The sequence below is a fragment of the Lagopus muta genome, chromosome 4 (assembly GCF_023343835.1).
Source record: "Lagopus muta isolate bLagMut1 chromosome 4, bLagMut1 primary, whole genome shotgun sequence".
NCBI classification, from domain to species: Eukaryota; Metazoa; Chordata; class Aves; order Galliformes; family Phasianidae; genus Lagopus; species Lagopus muta.
Window position 1 is genome coordinate 44557496 of NC_064436.1, and position 20407 is coordinate 44577902.

A 20407-nucleotide genomic window follows, 5' to 3' on the forward strand; every position below is an offset into this window, starting at 1 on the left:
AAGGCATCAGCTGAATCCTTTGATTCAATTACAGCTTGGCTTTTAATTGTGAACTATGTTTTATTCTATAAATAAACCATAACTAATGGTTTAAAGTAGCCATCGTTTACAAGCAGAAAGCAATGTGAAGCTCTGAGCTCTATCTAAATCTACTGGTTCACATAAGAAGAAAAATAACTTTTCTTGTTTGGTAATTCAGCACGATTGCTAGCTGGCTACTGCTTCTTTCACATATAAGTATATTGCAAAAATACAGATCAATTTTGAATTCCACAAATACTAGATTTTGCTTAGTATAAAAGTACATAGAAATATACCTGAAATGCATTATGATATAATCACACCTTTCCAAATAGTTTATTTCATGCTAAAAACTATTTGTTCTAGCAACTAATTTTAATGGTTTTGAAATACATCACTCTTTGAAGAGAAGGGCTGCTAACTAACCTTAGCTGTACTGAAGCTCATGCTGTTATGTACTTTTTCAGGCTGCTTCTATGTAACCTAAGTTCTGCATTTTCATTGAATCCTATTTTTTTAGCAAAGACAAAATAAATAAAAAGAGAAAGACACACTGACACTCCTTTTTTCTATAAATATATTTGCTTCTGCAAGGCCTTTGGCTTGCATGGTCCCTACTACATCCTTATCCTTGTCAGAGATGTGGTTTTGAAAGCTATACAGTTTCATGGGTAAGGAGCTGGTTGGAACATCACAGCCAGAGGGTTGTGGTCAATGGCTCTATGTCCCAGGAGAGTCTGGTGATGCACAGTGTCCCCCAGGGATCTGTCTTGGAAGCAGTACTGTAACATCTTTATCAGTGACATAAATGATGGGATTGAGTGCACCCTCAGCAAGTTTGCTGATGACACCAAGCTGGGCGATGTGGTTGAAAAAGCAGAAGGAAGGGATGCCATCTAGAAGATCTTGCTAAATTTGAATGTTGGGCTCATGTAAACCTTATGAAGGTCAACGAAGCCAAGTGCAAGGCTTTGCACTCAGTTTGAGATAATCCCAGGTCAAGATAATACAAACTGGGAGAAGAACTTGAGAGCAGCCCTGCTGAGAAGGACTTAGGGATTCTGGTAAATGAAAAACTTAACATGAGCCAGCAGTGTGCACTTGTAGCCAGAAAGCCAATGGTAACTTCAGTTCTGTCAGAAAAGGGATGACTAGTGGGGAGAGGGACGTGATTGTCCCTGTCTATTCTGTTTTTGTGAGGCCCCAGATGGAGTGCTATGTCCAAGTCTGGTCCCCCCCAACACAGGAAAGATGTAGAGCTTTTGAATAGGGTCCAGAGGAGGGCCATGAAGATGATCAGAGGACTAGAGCACCTCTCCTGTAATAAACTGAAGGAGCTAGGCTTGTTTAGTCTAGAGAAGAGAAGGATGTATGGCTTTCCAGCATTTAAAGGAATATTAGAAATGGAAGGAAAATCAACTTTTTACATGAGTAGATGGTGATAGGACAAGGGGTAATGGTTAGACTTAGATTAAATGCCAGGGGGGTTGCCCAGAGAGACTTTGAATACCCTGTCCCCAGAGATGTTCAAGGCCAGGTTGGTTGGGGTCCTGAGCAGTACTGATCTAGTACTAGCTGGCAACCCTGCCTATGGCAAGGACGTTGGAACTTGATGATCCTTGAGGCAATTTTACTAGAAAAAGAAGTGACAATTTTTAATTTATAAGTGAAACATTTTTCCAAGAAGATTAAATTTTATTCTAGTTCAATTTGAAATGTAATTGATGACTTTTTTTACTCACAAGATTGAGCAGAAATATTTTTATCATGTCTTTCGCTTTCTGGTTTGGGTACATATATAACAAAGAAGTCATATTTGTCCTCTGAATTTCAAAGGATTTCTAATACCATTTGGAATTTGATTCAAGGAATTCTTGTGTATGAGTCTGTCATGGGCATACCATAAGCATTGGACCTTGTAAACTTCTACTGGTCAGCATTCATAGCAATCCCATTTGAGCAACCCTGAAACGGAAAGAATAAATATGCTAGAAATTTTTTGTTTCCATAGCCACCAATATAAATTACAGTGGAGTTATCATGCGACATATGCTTGTGACCATCTAACATGAATTTAGAAAAATATGTGCTTAAAATGAAGCATAACTCTCAAATGTCACTTCTGTATTGAGGTGTTGAAACAAAAGTTCTTTCATTCTAGCAAGAATTGCACACTTTACTATTTACATTATATTTAAAGCATATATATATTAGTTTTCAAATCACTTACAGTTGGCAGTACTTTCAAGAATAATATTGAAGAAGAAAATGGAACAGAATTAAAGAAGGTTGCTTCAGCCATGTGTGTCATGTATAATCTTTAGACAGAGAACATTCACCACACCTGACCGCACTTTGGCCTACAGCTCTCCTTTCTCTTGTGGCCAATTGATCCTACTTCTATAGAGAATATATTTTGAACATGCAGATTGTACTAGGTAATTTGTCTCTCTCTGGATGTTCAGTACATCCAGTTTCACCGCAGTTATGGAATTCATTTCGGTACTTACCTTTTCCTTAATAGCACTGATTCTTAAGACAGATATGGTTCCAGATACTGTGCTAGTGTATGTTAGACTTTCAATGAAGGCTATTTTTGTTGAATATTTTTAAAATAAATGTAAAAACCAGAAGTAGTTATTAGAACAATAGGTTGATGTGAACTAAAACATTGCAGTATATGCTGTAATCTGACTTCAGCAAATAAAAACATACAAGCAAATGAAAAATACGTTGTTAGGAGTCTAGCAACCCAATTTATATGATCATATTTCCATTTATGCTTCTGGTAGCATATGCAATAGAGCAAAAAGACTGGACAAAATCTTGAATTGTTATAATTCAAATTAATTCTGAAGAGCCTAAGGGCAATCACATTACACTGTCTTTTCATACTGATTGATGAACGCTACCTTTCAGTTTTCCTTCTTCTTTTCTACATTTCATCCAATTTCCTGTTATTTTTTAACCACACTAGTCCTGAATACAATTTGAAGCACTTCGGAATGATCTTTCAAGTCCAGCCATACTTTGATGCATTTTTCAATATTTATAAATCATAACTCTTGTATTTGGCTGTATATAGTCAGAGTGTAATCTCCTCTTTTGTGAGCACTTAGTCAAGGACCTAGGGGAGAACTTCTATACATGACAAGGCTGATTCATATCTCTATATAACATGCCTTGTATGAATATTTGATTCTTTACCTCATGCCTGTATCTTACCCACTGAAAGTACTTTCATTCAATTTTTCTGTATTTTTTTGTAGATAAACTGTATTTTCTTTCTTATCTTCCTCTCCTCCTTGTTCCTGTTCAGATAGCTTAACAGCACAGTCTGATGAGTAGATGACTTCCAGATCTCAGTTAATAAACATCACAGGTACCTTTGATATTCTAAACACTTTCACAAGGCACAGGCTAGGATTTCTTGGGTTAGTTAATCTTTGACATTTCTTTGAAGATACAGTCTTTTACATGTTTGTGTCTGCCAGTTAATAGTGCTGTTATTGCAGAGACTTTTGCTAATTCGTAGAAATAACTGATTGCAAATTTTCTAAGTAGAGAGACCAAATATTTATATATCCTTTGTCATTTCAAATAATATCTTTTGGTATCTTGCTGAACTGCCTATTCTTTCTTTCTTCCTTTTTTTTTTTTTTTTTTTTTTTCTCCCCCAAAATACAGAACTGGAAATAATAAAATAATTTCCTAAAAATATTATATTCAGTCTTCTGCTTCACTCTCACAGTCTCTCTGTCTCATACAGTACTCCTACAGCCCTGGTGAAAATAAAATCCTGCATGGAAAATGTGCAGTGAAAGTTCTCAGGTTTCACATTAAATAGTACAGAACAAAAGAATATTCATTTAAAGTGTACGATTTTTCTGTTAATTTCACATGCCCTACAGGCTGATTCAGTTTGCTATTTTAATTAATCCGAAACCAGGTGTACTTTAAAAAAAAATAATTAAAAAGGGTAATATTAAAATATTTTTTGTGACATTAAGATACACAAAACAGGGCAATGATCTACAATTTCTAGATCTTAACTATATAAAGGGAATGATCCTGCTAAATATACTGTTTTCCAATGTGAAACATTATTTTGGTGAGTAACTGCTGCTTTTTCCATTTTGTAGTTTCTTAGTCAATCTCCCACAATGTTTCAAGAATGGATAAAAGTTTTGGTTTTTTTTCCTTGCCTATTTATCTGCTAAGGTGTGAGTATCAGGTAGAGCGTAATGGCTTTGCTTAATCTTCATGCATATGAAGTATTATATGGCTTATCTCCTACCTTTGGCAGCACAAAGGATTAGAGTAAGACCCTTCATACTGGCATTTCCCTGATGACTTCTCTGTCATCTAGTAACAGTATTCCCTGGGAACACAATACTCTTCTTTGTTGCCACCTCCTTTCTCTTCAAACACCTCATTACAGCAACCATAAAAAGTTAAGTAGTTTAAGTTTTGTTGGAAGATTTTTCTGACAAGAATTTCAGTTTTTACCAAAATTTAGGAGGGAAAAGGTTGCATCCTAAAACATGAACTATGTTCCTCTCAAATTCCATACAAAGGGTTTTTTTGTTTTTTTGTTTTTTTTTTCCCCTGAAGTAACTAATAATAAATATCAATGTTGCATCTGTAAATTTAGTTTTTTATTGATAACCCTGAAGGCATATGTACACAGATTTAAGGTTGGTTTTAAGCTACCTTTATTAAACTTCATCTTGGGCATTCCCAGAGTGTAGCTTATAGGGGTCTGTCTAAACAGCACTACTTTCCCAGCTTTCTACAAAGGCATCAAGCTTGTCAGACTCATTGCAGTAGATACACCTTCACAAGAATCCACTTCAGTTTCTCTGCAACACAGTACCACTTTATCCACATTGCTCACCAGATGTTGTGGGATGCTTGTTGGAACAGGACATTAGAGCTACCACTCAAGATCATGGCATCAGAAAAATCTGATTTCATCAACATCACAGTGTGAAATTTGAAAGCGCTGGTGGAAATACATGCACAGATGTGCTTGAAAAGATCATTTAATCATTTAAAAGATCATTTAATCTTGAAGTAACTGAGCCACATTATATTGCAGAGGACGCTGGAGTAAAAGTCCACTGAATTAAAACCTTAGGGAAGTACACTACAGAATCTCTGCAGTTAGGAGTTGCAGAAGTGTAGCTGTCCTGATGTAAGCAAAGACATAGAAATAATAAGTACATATAATAAAAAATAGCAAAGTTCAAAGCATCCAAAAGATTTTCATCTTCTAGCATGATCTCGAGCATCATATGACTTCTGTTTTCCTTCTGAATTAATTCTTTTTTGAATCAAGACATGTCTTCTTTTAGAATTCATTTAATTTTGATTTATGTACTCCTCAGAATCCTTTCCCACTACTACCTCAACTAAATTGTTACCAGTCATTCTTCCTTTCAAAAGTATATGTAACTGATCAGGTATAGTTGGATTTTCTTCACATGAAAGTCTTCTATATTCAAATGTCATATTATCATTATATCATTATCATTATATTATCGGGCTGCCCAGGGAGGTTGTGGATGCCCCGTCCTTGGACGTGTTTAAGGCCAGGCTGGACGGGGTCCTGGGCAACCTGATCTGAATGTGTATGTTTGGTGGCCCTGCTAGGCAGGGGGGTTGGAACTACATGATCCTTGGGGTCCCTTCCAACCCGGGTGATTCTGTGATTCTGTGATTCTGTGTGATCACATACATAACATTCTAATTTCTGTTTTTTTCTTTTTCCTTTTTTTTTTTCTCAAAAAAACAGATAAATAATCTTTTACTTATCTTCTCTGATATTCCGAGTATACTAAGGCTTAGTGAAAAAACGTATTAAATGTCCAAAAGGCTACTCTGGTTGTTGGTTTTTTTTAAAAACTATTTTCAAGCTATCAAAACCTGCTGATTACAAGTATATGACATTCAAGGCTCCTGTTTAATATCCGGCAGAGTTACTGTTGAAACTGAAAGCATTTTATCATGTTCTGACATCAGTGTTTGATCTTTCTCTGAGTACAGAATGATGCTGAACACTATTCAGTATGAAAGATGTGCTGATACTTATGTTAAGCTTACACTGTTGAATGGTACTAGATTTTTATTCAATCCTGTTGGTAACTCCACTATTGCTGTGATAACAGTGGACTTGATAACATTTGTTTTATTTCTTGTATTAGAAATGAAAGAGTACTTTTTATTTGCATTAACTCCAGTGACTGATGATTAGTCTTTTGTTTCCTTACCGCATTTTACCAGTTCTAGTTTTTAGTTTGCTACCAAATTCTTTGTTTCTCTCATCTGTTATTTTATTTTCTTATTATGCTTTCTATAGTTACTGTTACATTTGCTCCTATCTGAGCTGAATTTTTCACATATGCAATCTTTTACAGTTCCAGTTCCAATAGAACAGTATTAATTCTCAACACTGTCCACATTTCTTCCATCTAAATTATATATTATTATATAAATTATAATATATACTGACTCCTAATTACTTCAGGTTTATGAAATTGTACTTTTAAAACAGCTTGTGTGTGTAAATGCATCATTCTTTTGTTATAAAAAATGCAGAACAAAGATAACAGTTCACTGCATTTAATTTTGTAATGAATTCCTGTCAGTAAGGATGAGAATTAAGAAAGGTATCATGCCATGCACTTGTCATCTATGCCTCTGAGATTCTTCCTTCTGTCCCTTTTAGTGTTATGTCCCATCAGTGACAGCATCTTCCTCTGGGAGAAGGAAGCCTTGACAGGGTTTATATTATTTTGGGCTTCGTTCAGCCTGTATTTCCTTCAACCATCCCAGTCATTTACATTGCTTCTGCTGTGGATGGTAACATTGTTGTGCATCAGTCATTGCATTGATTTTCATTCAGCTTTCTCTTCTCAGTTTTTTCCCATCCTGGTGTCAGTCACTTCTCTCCAGCATGGGTTCTATAGTGCTCCTGCACTGCTTTTCTGTTGTATACCACCAGTTTTATCATAAACTAATATGTATTTACTGTTGAAAATGTCAAATGTCATATCTTCCCAGTCCCTTAAATGTACTGCTGATATTGTGCTATAGTGTTGTCAAGTTGGCTTTGTTGACTTTCAATACCTTATAAAAATCACTAACAACAACCTAAGGAACTCACCTTTCCTTAAGCTTCTACAGTCGTTTGCAGAGATAAAGGCATTTTGCTTTGTTACCATAGTCTGCATCCAAGGTAATGGCTGATCTTGCTTTGGCTCTCACTTCCATGAAAAACTACCTCCAAGCAGCTGGAAGCTTATCTGTTTGTACTAGTGGGAATAGTGGAGGATTTGCCTTGTTTTTTTCTTTATTTACATGATTTCGTGGCATCCTGAAAATTTAACAAAAGTGTAAGTATTATAGAATTTGATACAGATTTATTAACATTATTCAAGTTTGCTGTTTAATACTGTCTCTTGTTTCCAAGAAGAAGATTAAAAAAAAAAAACAACAATTTTTAAAGTCATTTGATACGTTCAGAATTAAATGGGAATAGCAAATGACCTTCTTAACAGGACTTTAACCTGAAATATTCTATCCTCCTAATTTAGGTCAAATTGGCTCTTTATTTTGTGCATGTGAATCTGCATCCTTATTTAATTATTCTCAGAATGAAACTATTGTTAAGCCCCTACAGTTTAGCACAGTTCAGCACATATTTCCTGCTGCTTACAGGAGCACACTAGGGAATGTACTTTAATATCTCTTCACACTCATTAAAATAAAAACTTATCCAGAACAAGGATATGCTACTGACACGCATGAATAAATTTTAATCACAAATTGCACAGGTGAAAATTTGGGCTGTTTAAGAATACTGTCTAAATATTTCTGTATGATATTTCTTGTATCTGAATAAACATGTTGGGGGAACCATTTGCATATACTGCAGTAATGGTCATTAATGGGTATGCAACTGCACAGTTGAAAAACAAGAAATGTTAACAGCTTATATATTTGCAAAATCTCACAACTCTGCCTCAAATACATTTTTAAAAATATGCTACAATACTGAAAGAAATGTACTTATTCTTTTATTTCCCCTTTTGTAGATATTTTTAAATGCAGATACAATCCGCCTGGGAAATCTACCAGTGGGCTCCTTCTCCTCCTCTTCACCGAGCTCTTCAGCTCCTCGCCAGACTATCTATGAGATCTGCATCTGTCCCAATGGTAAACTTTACCTGTCCCCAGCAGGAGCAGGCTCCACATGTCAATCCAGTAGCAACATCTGCTTGTGGAGCTAGAAGGACTCCAATTTATCCTCACACCAGAATAGCCTTTTGTTACTATCCCTCTGCTTCACAGTTCTGCTCGGTTTCCCTTGTGACAAGTTCAACGCTTCAAATGGCCTGCAGAGCAACTTCTTCCAGTGTAAGCAGGAATACAGCGCTGCCTTCTCTCGTGGTTTGTGTTACCACTCAACGTAGAGATGGGAGTGAGATATTCAGAAATCAATGTATTCTTCATCAGGAAACCTGGAACATAATATCACCTTTTGTCCAAAAGGGAGAATAACACAGGTGCCTTTGCTACATGAAGTGAAGCACATAGTTTTAGATTTTTGCAGGACCTGGATATGAACTGCATATATATATATATATACAGTACATAAACAAATTTGCCCAGAATCTGATGGTGAGATGAATTGGTTATCCCTGTATGATAATTAACTCTACTGTCTGAAAGCACAATTTTCCATTCATCTTTTTTGGATGTAAACTTTTATCCCCGAATTTTAAAATTTTGAAGCATTGTGTGATGCTTGCTTTACTAAACAATTAAATTCAGTAAATGGTTTTTAACACAAAAAGAGACAGAATCCCTCCCTGAGTTTGGTTTCTTTAGAAGTGTGTTGTTACTCTTTGTCTACTCAGTCTAGGGTTTTGTACACTAGGTAAATTTTGGAAGTGCTCAGCAATATTACCTTTCAGAATGAAAAAGACATCTGTTCTTGTTTGTCTGATCTGAATGGCCTTATATATTAATTTTGTGGCTACTGCATGTGAAGCGATTGATTTCAGTAGATTTTGGGAAAGAAGAACAGGGTAAAGAGGGAAATACTGATGATATGTCTTTTGACCAGTGTATTGCTCTTCATAAAGTAATTATAATTGGCAAATGAAAAAAAAAAGTCTTCAAAGTTACATCTGTCCATTTTCTAGCTAACTGCTGCCATTTGAGCACAGCATAAACATTAGTGCTAATGCAATGTGTAATACTGAGAAGCAATTCACTGACAAGTGGTATGACACTCATTTTTTATTCTCTTTCGTTTACCATCTGCTGCTAAAGTTTCAAAATAACAGTAACACATATATATACAAACATATATCAAATTACATTAAATATGAAGAAAATACATTAAATAAGTACATTAATATTATGTTGACTTCATCAGGTCTGTGTTTAAATTATGCAGCCCCATTTGCACCAAGATCTCACTGCTGACTTCTTATTTTTGACCAGTTTAAGATGGGATTTCTTACTTGTATCAAGGTTCATACTTGATTCATTTGATTTGTAATAGAAATCTTATATAAAAGCTTTGGTATACTGCTACATTAATTTATCACAACACTGATTAACAAGAGTATCTTGAAACTTACAGAATCCAGGAATGTAAAACAGTTTAAAAATGCTTCCTATTCTGGAAGATGGCTTGATTACATAAGGTAAGTGCACTTTTTAATACTATCCTTTAAATTACATCACCTAGCATGTAGCTATAGAGGCTTCTGAATGTAAGATGATCAATTCAGTGACAGCTTTTGCAAGGTCACTCTGAAGGGCAAAGAGTGAAAGGTGAGTATTTCTACAGAGTATATTTTTTTGTCTTTGGAAAAAAAATAGGAAAAGAAGTAACCAAATGTTTTGATTACCTATTTTATTACCACCTAATAAGGATTTTGTTTTCACTTCAGGTGAAATTCACTCCTATGCAGAAGACCAGCACAAGATGTGTGCATGGCTTAACTGGTGCTTGTCTTTCCACTGCCTCTCTTCAGAGGCGTGAATTTCACCCCATAGCAAGAATGCTAAACTTCTGTTTTCTAGCAGTTAAATCAAGATTTTAAATTGATTTTATTTCTTCAAAAGAAGGCTATTAAGAAATATTTTTTGTTAGTTTAATAATTTATTATTTCACTTGTAAGAAAATGTATTTGAAAGTATTGCAAGAAAATATATTGGAAGCTTGGAGATTCTTAGTAAGAGGGACAGAAACAGATACAAACAACAACAAAGATAATAAAACATTTGAAAGTCCATCCATGCAATATACACTTAAAACCAAAAGGAAATAAATTTCTTTTTCCACTTTTTTCTTCTACTTTTTACATAAGTAATAGCATGGAAGTGTGAAAGTCCAAGGATGAAAAGATAAATAGTATTCCAGGAGTACAAGATAAATCCATATGCATTCATTATCTCTGCACGCCCACAAACACTGGTTGCTTCAAAGATGAAAAGGTTCTACTGACTTATCTATTCAGTAAATTAAATTTTACCTTACAAATTTCATACAAATTGATTAAGTTTTTATTTTTTATTCTCCAATAAATCCACAGGAATGGCTTTCAGATACTTTGTCATGGATTTTCCATTGAACATTTCTTGTTTGTTTGTTCTTCACCTTATATGATAATTTACCTGTAGTACATTTCTAGCCGCTGAACAGATAGGCTGAAACTTTATAAGAAGCAGAAAAAAATAAACCAAAACCACATCTGCATGTATTTCATAACTGCATTCATATTTATAAGGATGAAATATTTTACCTCTGTGTATGAGGAAAACTTTGGACAGATACGTAGATGGTACGTTGGACAAAACCAAGCCAGTAAGTCCACAAAGCTTTGCACTGTCAGGATTTTTGTGCTAGCAGTCATTTCAATCTGCCCCATACTATTTATGATAACAATATTAGCACAAGTAAATTTGGAAGCTTCAGGAAACTATAAAATGGTTCTCATAAATGTCTTAATATTTTGGTGACTTTCATAATAGTGATATTTACAACTACTGAAAGCTATAAGACGGGGAAAAGATAAGTTTTCATTTTTAAGAGGTTTTCTAGCCCACGTGACTTCAAAGAGTATTAGAAAAGGGATTTCAGTGCATTGAAAGAACTAAAAACATCAGAACACCATAAATAAATAAGCAGTGTCAGTGTTTCTGAGTGGGAAGAGAAACAAATTTGGTATTTTTCAATGTTTAGAGCTGCAAATAGTAGAGCTCTTTGGTTTGTAGTGTGCTTCAAAAAATGACACAGTTGATCAAATAATTTCAGATGTAAGAAAACTGAAAGATCTCAGTGCAAATACCATGTTAAAACATAGAGCCATACCTTTATTATTTCAGTCCTAGTTTTGTAATGTTGAGGCATAAAATAAAGGTCGTTGTATGCAGAACCATTCGGAAATTTTTAGTTATTTTTTGGGTCACCTTTCTCAAAGATTATTGGCCCTTTCTGCAAGTTGTTTCAGTCCTTGTTAGTCATGTATAACGTCCAGTATTCATGTGATGTAAAGCTCCTACTGTATCTCTAACCAGAGTGCTTATTTAACTAAAAATTTTGATCAGTTATTTCAGAAGAGAGATGTCGCTTCTTATTCCAACTAAGGCTGAGTTTCCCATTAATAAATCATTCTGTTGGATCAATTGTAGAGACAGACTGAAGACCTCAAGGTATTTTTAATCATTAATATTTTAGCAATTAAAAAAAATACTAAAATTACTCTTTTGAGGCTCTTTCTATTATATGAATACATGTATCAAATAAAGCTTCTTTTTGTACTCAAATGTTTTGGAACCACTAAGATGGTATTGCAGCTGTTTGACTTTTCCAGAGCTATCCCTATGGCAACAGTGAAATACACGAAAAGACCTTATTAGCTACATGTATTTAAAGCAGACAAGACATTTATCTTCTATAAAAATATGCATCATTATATTATAGGATACTGTCTCTTTCTTGTTTAAAAAAGAAAAATAAAAGCATCAGCAATCTCTCTGAGCACTGTTAGCTGTATGGTTTTGTACTGCAATTCATTCATTGGTTAAGCGATAAGACCAAAGACTGACACTTCTACTTTATCTAACACTACAACACCTACTAATTCTGTTGGAATGAAGAGACAAGTTGTAATGACAACATGAAATTGTAACATAGTTTAGATTTGTACAGCATTTTGAGCTGTAGATTGTTCACTTTTTCCCAGTTAATTTTTTTTTTCCAACATTTTGCAGTTATGTTACTGCTCATACTTAATATGAATCTTTGGGTGTTCTTAAAAAGAGGAGAGTGTATATTCCAAAATGTGCCAAGATATTGCTTCTTTCAACTGAAGCTATACTGTTTTGTTTGTAAAACGGTGGTTTGACTGGACAACACAATTTCATTTTTTAAAATATTTTAGACGCAGAGGGCTATTAAGTCTGTGTTGAAGATACAGCCATAAATGCCTGGAAGGATTTTATGAAGGATGCTTAAGATACTCTGTTAACACTTTGTATTGTTTTTTATGGTTTTGGTTTAAGATTCTAAATCATTGTTTTAATAATAAAAAAGAAAACACATTATGGACTTACTATCAGCTGATTCACAGTAATGAATATGTAAACTGGATCAAAGGTTGAGTGTCATATTGTTTCAATAAGTACTCAGTAAAGGTCTGCTAACCATTTTTGTTTTGTAATTTTCACGTTAATGATTTTCTTGTGTATATAATATATAAAAAGATGGGAACTATTTTCTTACACATACTATGCAATATGTTTGTAAAACTGCAATATTACCAAAATTACAAAAGCTGTGCTTTTGTACTCTTGCTTTATGTAAAACAAATCTTTTTTCTATTTAACAGATTGTCTGTCATAATTGTAGATAACATTATTCAAAAGCAGTACACTAAAACTTTAAGACTTTTTATTTCATTTTCCTCGGGTGTTTTTTTTTTTTTTTTTTTTTTTAATGACAATAATAGCAAGGTTTTGGAAGTTGGAAATGTCGTTTTTTTCTTGGAAAGATAGAAATTTTGCAGCATGTAATTAACACAGTCTGAAATCTCCTGTATTTCTTCCCTTTGATTTTGCATTTTTATCTGGTGCTACTGTAGAACCATGAATAAATGTGATCTATACATTAGGGAACATATCAGAATTCACTTCAGGAATAACAAAATGGGAAACTTTTTAAGGGTGGGAGGAGGATGCAGAATAACAGATGAAAATTTGTTGGTTTTTCTAGTTTGTATTCTTCTGTCTAAATTAGCTGAAAGGTAGTAGCTTTTCTCCTCACACAACATAATACAGTTTTGTTTCAAACATACTTTTGAAGACATAAACTGCACTTAAACATAGTATTTGTGTAAAGAAAATCAGAATATAAAAAAGTATGGGTTTTATTTCTATATCAGCTTTACTAAAGTTAAAATTAAGAGTCCTACATCTCTTCTGCTGTAAAGGCATATTATACTGTAGAAGTTCCTTTGTAGCCTGCCAGAATATATACAAAATATATGTTTAAACTGCAGCAACAAGCCACTTGGCAATTATACAGCCATCTCAGAGGTTGCGGTGGTCTCATCAATGCGGACAAGTCCTACCTGCTTTTCAACTGGTATCATTTCTGTTCACCACACAGCCTTGCACATAGCTGTGGCAAAAAGCAGGGTAAGCATGCAGGTGATTTGTTTGCACTGAGTAACTTTGTGCTATGCTATGGTTTTAGCAATATCCACAGTAGCCAAACAGTAGCTAACTGAATAATGCCTAAAAAATTGCAGTTTCTGCACGAGCAAGAGTTGTATAGGCCTGTCAGTAGTGTGGGTCATTCTGTTTGACGTGACTAATAGATAGTAGCTGATAGAGCAGGAAAAGATACTCTTAGCCATTTTATTCTGGTTTGGGCTAGTCCAATCCAGGGAAAAGCTAAATGGTACAAAAAAAGTAAATGGAAGGTTTAGTGAAGCAGAACAAAACTACATAAGCCTTGTGTTGATTCAACATAGCCCACACTGAAACCAAAATTTAATACAAGCTCTTCATGTAAAAAGTTTCCCCTGAAACACTAAATTGACCATGGGTTATGGTTTTTTGAATTTTAAAATATTATTTGATCTTTAAACAATACATACCTTATACAGACCACAACCAGGACAAGTTTCAGAACACAGAAGGAAAAAAAATCCATATATTACAAGCCTGGTGTGATGTGAGCAAATATTACATACAACAAAAATCAACTTAGCCTACTTATCTGAGAAAATAAAATCATCAGAATAAGAAATATTCCCTCCATTTTGAGAAAATTAAAACTATCAGGATATCTTACCTAAGGAATTCCCAGCTGTTCCAATGTCTCAGTTTCTAAAGCGTTTAAACTGTTAGAACCATTTATATTTAAAAAGCCTGGCCACCTTTGGCTTAACCAAGTTCACTGAATGCATTACTTGATCTGAGAAGAAAAGGTGCCTTTTTTATCACACATATACCTCTTGTTTGTGAGACCTGTGAGGGAAAAGTTCAGTTTCCAGCATGATCCAGAGCATATTAACAAGAAGGACTTACACACAAGAGAATCATTCCTGAAGGTCAGATGTTGAATTTTTTGTGTGCTTTATCGTATTTTGGAATCCTGCCTGCAGTCATTCTTCACCACAGGGGGAAAAAAAAAAAAAAAAAAAAAAAAAAAAGGTAAACACGCCATTATTTTCCTTTTGTAGGTGGTTTATATTCATTTTTTCTTATCCCAAATCCTGAAGAAGTTAGAGAAAGTAAAAAAGTAAAACCCTCCCCCTTAGCTTCCACCCATCATTACCTCTTCAGCTAGGCTTCAGCTGTTCATTTTAGCCTCCTTTTTTTTCCCACAAACAATAAAGGAATAGGCAACAGAAAGGATTTTGCTAAGTCTCTTTATCAAGCTCCTGTGTAGCATACTGGAACTGTGTTAAAGGGGAAATTTCTTATGAAGAGGAAGTTTATTTGCTTAGTGAAAACAAAAGTTATATAAGATGGAAACAAACTCAGGTAAATATCAATTGTAATCCAATTTACTAGAATGGAGAAATATTTTGGACTATGAAATCCTTAATAACTTTTTATTTCAAATAACATTTCTCATTTAAAACACTGTAAAAGAAATTTAAAAACATACTATGCTATCCTGTTAACATTTTCTTTTTTTGAAAATACGCTAGAAAAGTAATTAGTGAGCTCATTATTTGTCCCTCTCTATGATTGCACTCATTTATTTTAATAAATGTCAGTGACTATATACATCCTATAAGTTACATGGTAAAAATGTATTTAATAAATCTACAAAAAATAGAAGATGAAATAATTGTTCCTGTAAGTCATGGGTGACATTCTCATTCATCCTACATAAATTAAGAATTCGATTTCTTTTTCAATCACATTCCTTTCTGTTGTTCTGTAAGATTTTTGGGAGATCAGGAGCCCCTGATGGAAGGAAATATTCTATCTATATAGTGGTAGAGGCAGCTGTGGTAGCTTACTGGGGCTCTGAGCAGGATATGAAAGCATATATGTTTATGTCAACAGGGAGGGCCTCCTGCAGCAGTTCTCCTTTTTGAAAACAATAGTCAGAGTGATTTCCAACCCTGTGTTCATCAGGGTGAGTAAGAGAAGGCATTGCAATGGCTTGAGCAAAAAGGCAGGTTGTGTTTGATCTGCATAGGAATGGGGAGAAGAATGATGCACAGGTAGTGAGTCCAAATTGGCCTCGATGCAAGAGTAAACAATAGAAATATAATTGAAAGCTGCTTTGTTTTGTTTTTGTTGGTTTTTTTTGTTTGTTTGTTTTAAGTGGGAAAAAAAAAACCACCAAAAACCGTGACTAGGCTTCTCCCTAAGCCTAATGATTACTCAGAGAAATTGACAGAAAGCCAGGCAGAGATGAATGTCTTTATGTCTTTGTATTCATGGAATTTTCCTTTCTGGACTATTTTGAAAAACACCACTGGAAAGGAGAAAAGCATAAGAAAGTATAAATTTTGTACTTCTCAAATAGAAAGTGACATTGAACTCTGTATATGTGTGTTTTTATTTATGGCAGAAAGAGCCAAAAGTAGCCCAGTGGATTCAGATACTCTTAAAGGCAGTAGGAGCACTGACTAATTCCACATCTAGGTTTTAAATGTTAATTGAAAGTTTATGCATAAATCAAGTTACATGTTCCATGTTTTTTTATACTGCGCTTCTAAAATGCATCATTAACATTAGTGTAACTTTCTCTGAAAATTGTTCCTACTTATAACGACAGGTGCCACTTGGACTCCCACACATGGAGAGCTTTAGACTGATTGTGCAGTCTTCACTCGTTAGTCTAAACCAAATTAACGAATTATGAGATGTCCAAGATTATTCATAAAAGGAAATGGCAATAAAAATCTACTGCTGCTGCATTTTCATATTTCAGCCTAATATTTTCCTAGTGGTAGATGGATTGCATTGTTTCTGGAAGCAATATATTTGATGTTCTCAGTGTCCCACCAGACTAGATCTCTGCTCCATGGAGATTTTAGGGAAATGACTTCTTGTCACTGAGGTTTGGCTTTGATTTCCACTGCATTGGTTATCTTTAGAATTCCCATAATCCTTATTTCTATGTGTAAAGGTGTGAGAAGAATTTGATAGCAGCTACTAACGCACAGGCAAACCTTCAGGATACCATTGATTTGGAAATCATTTCTAAGACCAGAAATAAGCCACTCACAACAGATCACTAAATTGTTCAAGTTGGAAGGGACCTTTAAAGACCATCTGGTCTAGCTTTCCTGCAGTGAACAGGGACACCCATAGCTAGGTGAGGCTGCTTAGAGCTCTGTCCAGCCTGACCTTGAATGCCTCCAGGGATGGGGCATCCACCACCTCTCTGGGCAAATCCATTCCAGTGCTTCACTATCCTTATTATAAAAAACGTTTTTCTTATATCGAAACTAAATCTCCCCTCTTTTTATTTTGAAACCCTTACCCTTGTCCTGATACAGCAGATTGCTAAAGAGTCTGTCCCTGTCTTACTTAAAGTCGCCATTTAAATACTGCAGAGCTGCTATCAGATCTCTCCAGAGTTCTCTTCTCCAGTCTGAACAGCTTCAGCTCTCATCCCATCCCCACAAGAAAAGTGTTCTATCCCTAGGAACATTTTTGTGGCCTTCCTCGGGACATGATCCAGAAAGTCCATGTCTCTCCTGTACTGAGGACTCCACATCTGGACACAATACTCTAGATGAGGTCTCACGAGTAGAGAGCAGAGAGACAGGATCAACTCCCTTTACCTGCTAGCCACACTTCTTTTAATGCAGCCCAGAATACAGTTGGTTTTCTGAGCTGTGAGTGCACATTGCTGATTCATATCTTGCCATCCACTAGTACCCACAAGTCCTTTTTTGTCTGGACTGTGCTATATCCTTTCATCCTCCAGCTTGTGCTGATAATCACAGAATCACCAAGGTTGGAAAAGACCTAAAAGATCATCCAACCATCCACCCATCACCAATAGTTCTCACTAAACCATGTCTCTCAACACAATGTCCGAACATTCCTTGAACACCTCCAGAGAGGTAGTATTTCCTAACATCCAGTCTGAATCTCCCCTGGCGCAGCTTGAAGCCATTCCCTCTAGTCCTATCGCTAGATACACAACAGAAGAGGCCGATTCCCTGCTCACTACAACCTCCCTTCAGGGAGTTATAGAGAGCAAATAACGCTCTCTAGATAGCAAATAGAGCAAATAGATAGTGGAGGTTGCCATCACACAGGTGTAACACTTGAATTTGTTGAACATTATCAGGTTCTCCTAGACCCACTGCTCACGTCTGTCTAGATCTCTCTGGATAGCATCCCATCCCTCAAGTGTGTCGACTGCATCACACAGCTTAATGTCATCTGCAAAGATGCTGAAAGTGCACTCAATCCCACTTCTCACTGATCTTATCCAGACACTGAGCCATTGACCACTACTTTCTGGGTACAATCTCACAACCTTCCCTTGTCCACTGATACAGTCATGTCATCACAGAAGAAAATTAGGTTGGTCAGGCAATAATACCACCAAAATTCTGATGCTGCTCTGGCAATGATGAGAAAATTTTGGACTTTACATTGAAGCTGTATAGAGAATAGAAAGTTGTATGTACAAAAAGACTTGCCTTGGCAGAGAAGGGGGTCAGTGAGACATATGTTAGCTTACAGCAGGGCAAATGGAAAACTGCTGGAGGAAGAGTTAGGATATGGAGACTAGTCTGTAGTTTTGTTTTGTTGGTGGTGGATTTTTTGAGGTAAGACTCTAGACTGTATTTTCTTTTTTTTTTTCTCTCTCTATTAGACATTTTTTAATAGCATCTAACTAACTTCTTCTGTGATTTGTTTCACTCACTCAAGAAATATATATACAAATATATAAATATATATACATATACATATAAGAAAGCAGGCCTTCTTAGAAGCATTTCAGAGACAAAAGCAGCTTGCTTGTGTTATGGAAGGTAGAGCCACCAATTAAAGACCTGGGTTGGTGAAAGGTTTTGTTTGTGGTTTTATTTTTTTGTTAATACATAATATGTGTACCTCACAAGATATTTCACAAGTTTAAAGCCCAGATGAGTCCTTGTATACCACTTTGTAAGGAAATAGTTTATCTCTGTAGTTATGAATTAGATCTTATACAATGCAAATTTTACGTAAGAAAATTTATTCTTTATGATGATTATTGCCACCTCATTACCGTGTCTTAGAATGAAAGGCTAAATTATGGTAAACCTACTAAAATTCTGATATTAAGCTATAATAACTTCCAGTTTTCTTTGGAAAAGTCTTGGACACTGTACCAGTTCTTTCTACAGCGCTGTGATAATAACCATCTCTTTTCATGCATGTTAGCATACATTTGTGAGCAAGTCACCATATGATTAACCAGATTACTGGAGTATACTGGTAATTACTGGTAACTAAAATGATTTGTTGTTCACCCCCAGTTTCCAAAATCTTGCATGGCTTTAATATAATATGAGTTTTATCTTTTTATTTAACTATAGTACATTATGTACTTTTTAAGAGGTTTAAATTATATATCTAAGCTACAAAACTTTATTAATGCCCACATGTTTCTGGGAACTGAAAGGGAAAAATACATTTAAATCACATTGTCTCACATTTTTCAGAACAGTATAATTTTGGTTGATTTAGGCAATTTTCCTGTCTATTTTTAGGAAACTTAACAAGCCAACATTTAATTAAATTTGACACTGTATAGTTTGCCTAGCAAATATCAATTCATTTAGATTATTGTGATGACAAAGTATTGACATTCCAAAGAAAAATTTCTAAATGGTGTATTATTCCCTTTTAGAAGTGTACAATGTATCATCCTGTTGTGAAGTACAAAAAAAATTATATCAATTTTTTTAAAAAATGTAAATAAAGATCTTTAATATAAATTTCTGTGAAATATGTGCTTTCAATTTATTGAACTTTTCTATTAACAAAATTTATCTAGAAGTTATGTTAAGCTGCATGTTAATCCATGTACATCTTTTTCATATTTTATCTTGCTTTACATTGTCTCACATATCCATGGTATGAGTGGAATTTAATTTTTGATGTTTGCAATAGGTTTCTGTGAAAAATTCATATATTTTTGCTCTGTTTTTTACTGCAGCATCAGTTTATCTTTTAGATTTATTTATTAATATTCTGAACACTATTTTGTCACTACACTTAACATTTGGATTAAGCTCTCTCACAGCTCTGCACATGTATTTAATTTGAAATGGGTGAGTCCTTCCAGTAAGCTTAATGGAATTTCTGAAGTTTGAATTTAGGATCATGATAAAATATTTTACTGGAATAGTCTTCATAAATCAAGCAGAGTAAGGCATTATCCTGTAGGACTAAAAAATACTATTAAATAATGAAGGTTAAAAAAATTTCTTAAATATTCTGCAGTACTTCAGTTTTGCTTAGCTGAGTAAAACCACTCTTGAGAAGATATATTAATCAATATTTCTCTATTCAAATCAGTTTGACTTCTGCACACTGTCTGCATCATCTTCATTTTTACTTTTGATTTAAATTGTTTCCACATCTATTATTTTGAAAATGTTTTGAACAAGTCCTAAAAATACACTACTTGTTTTATTTAAACGTACTATTGTGTCTTGGAGGATAAATGCCATCAATCCACAAAGTGAAATTTTGGTATTTGGCTAAACTTCCCATATACAGGGCTAGATATAATCTATATTTGAAACTTGGATAAAAATTTTACTCTGCAGACAAGATGCAAAGGCAGCTTACTTCCACAGCTCATCTGCCA

The 20407-nt window shown here is 34.7% G+C and overlaps 1 protein-coding gene across 3 annotated transcripts in view; it reads left to right on the plus strand.

The window, feature by feature from the left end:
* The window catches only part of SGCZ (sarcoglycan zeta), a 339073-nt gene extending 319604 nt beyond the window's left edge, over positions 1 to 19469 (plus strand). For all 3 annotated transcript variants that reach the window (XM_048942322.1, XM_048942323.1, XM_048942324.1), the window contains 2 exons: positions 8121 to 8241; positions 8377 to 19469. In XM_048942322.1, coding sequence (XP_048798279.1) covers positions 8121 to 8241; positions 8377 to 8498 — 243 coding nt within the window. In that variant the 3' untranslated portion in view covers positions 8499 to 19469. The remainder of the gene's footprint in view (positions 1 to 8120; positions 8242 to 8376) is intronic.
* Positions 19470 to 20407: the final 938 nt, after the last annotated feature.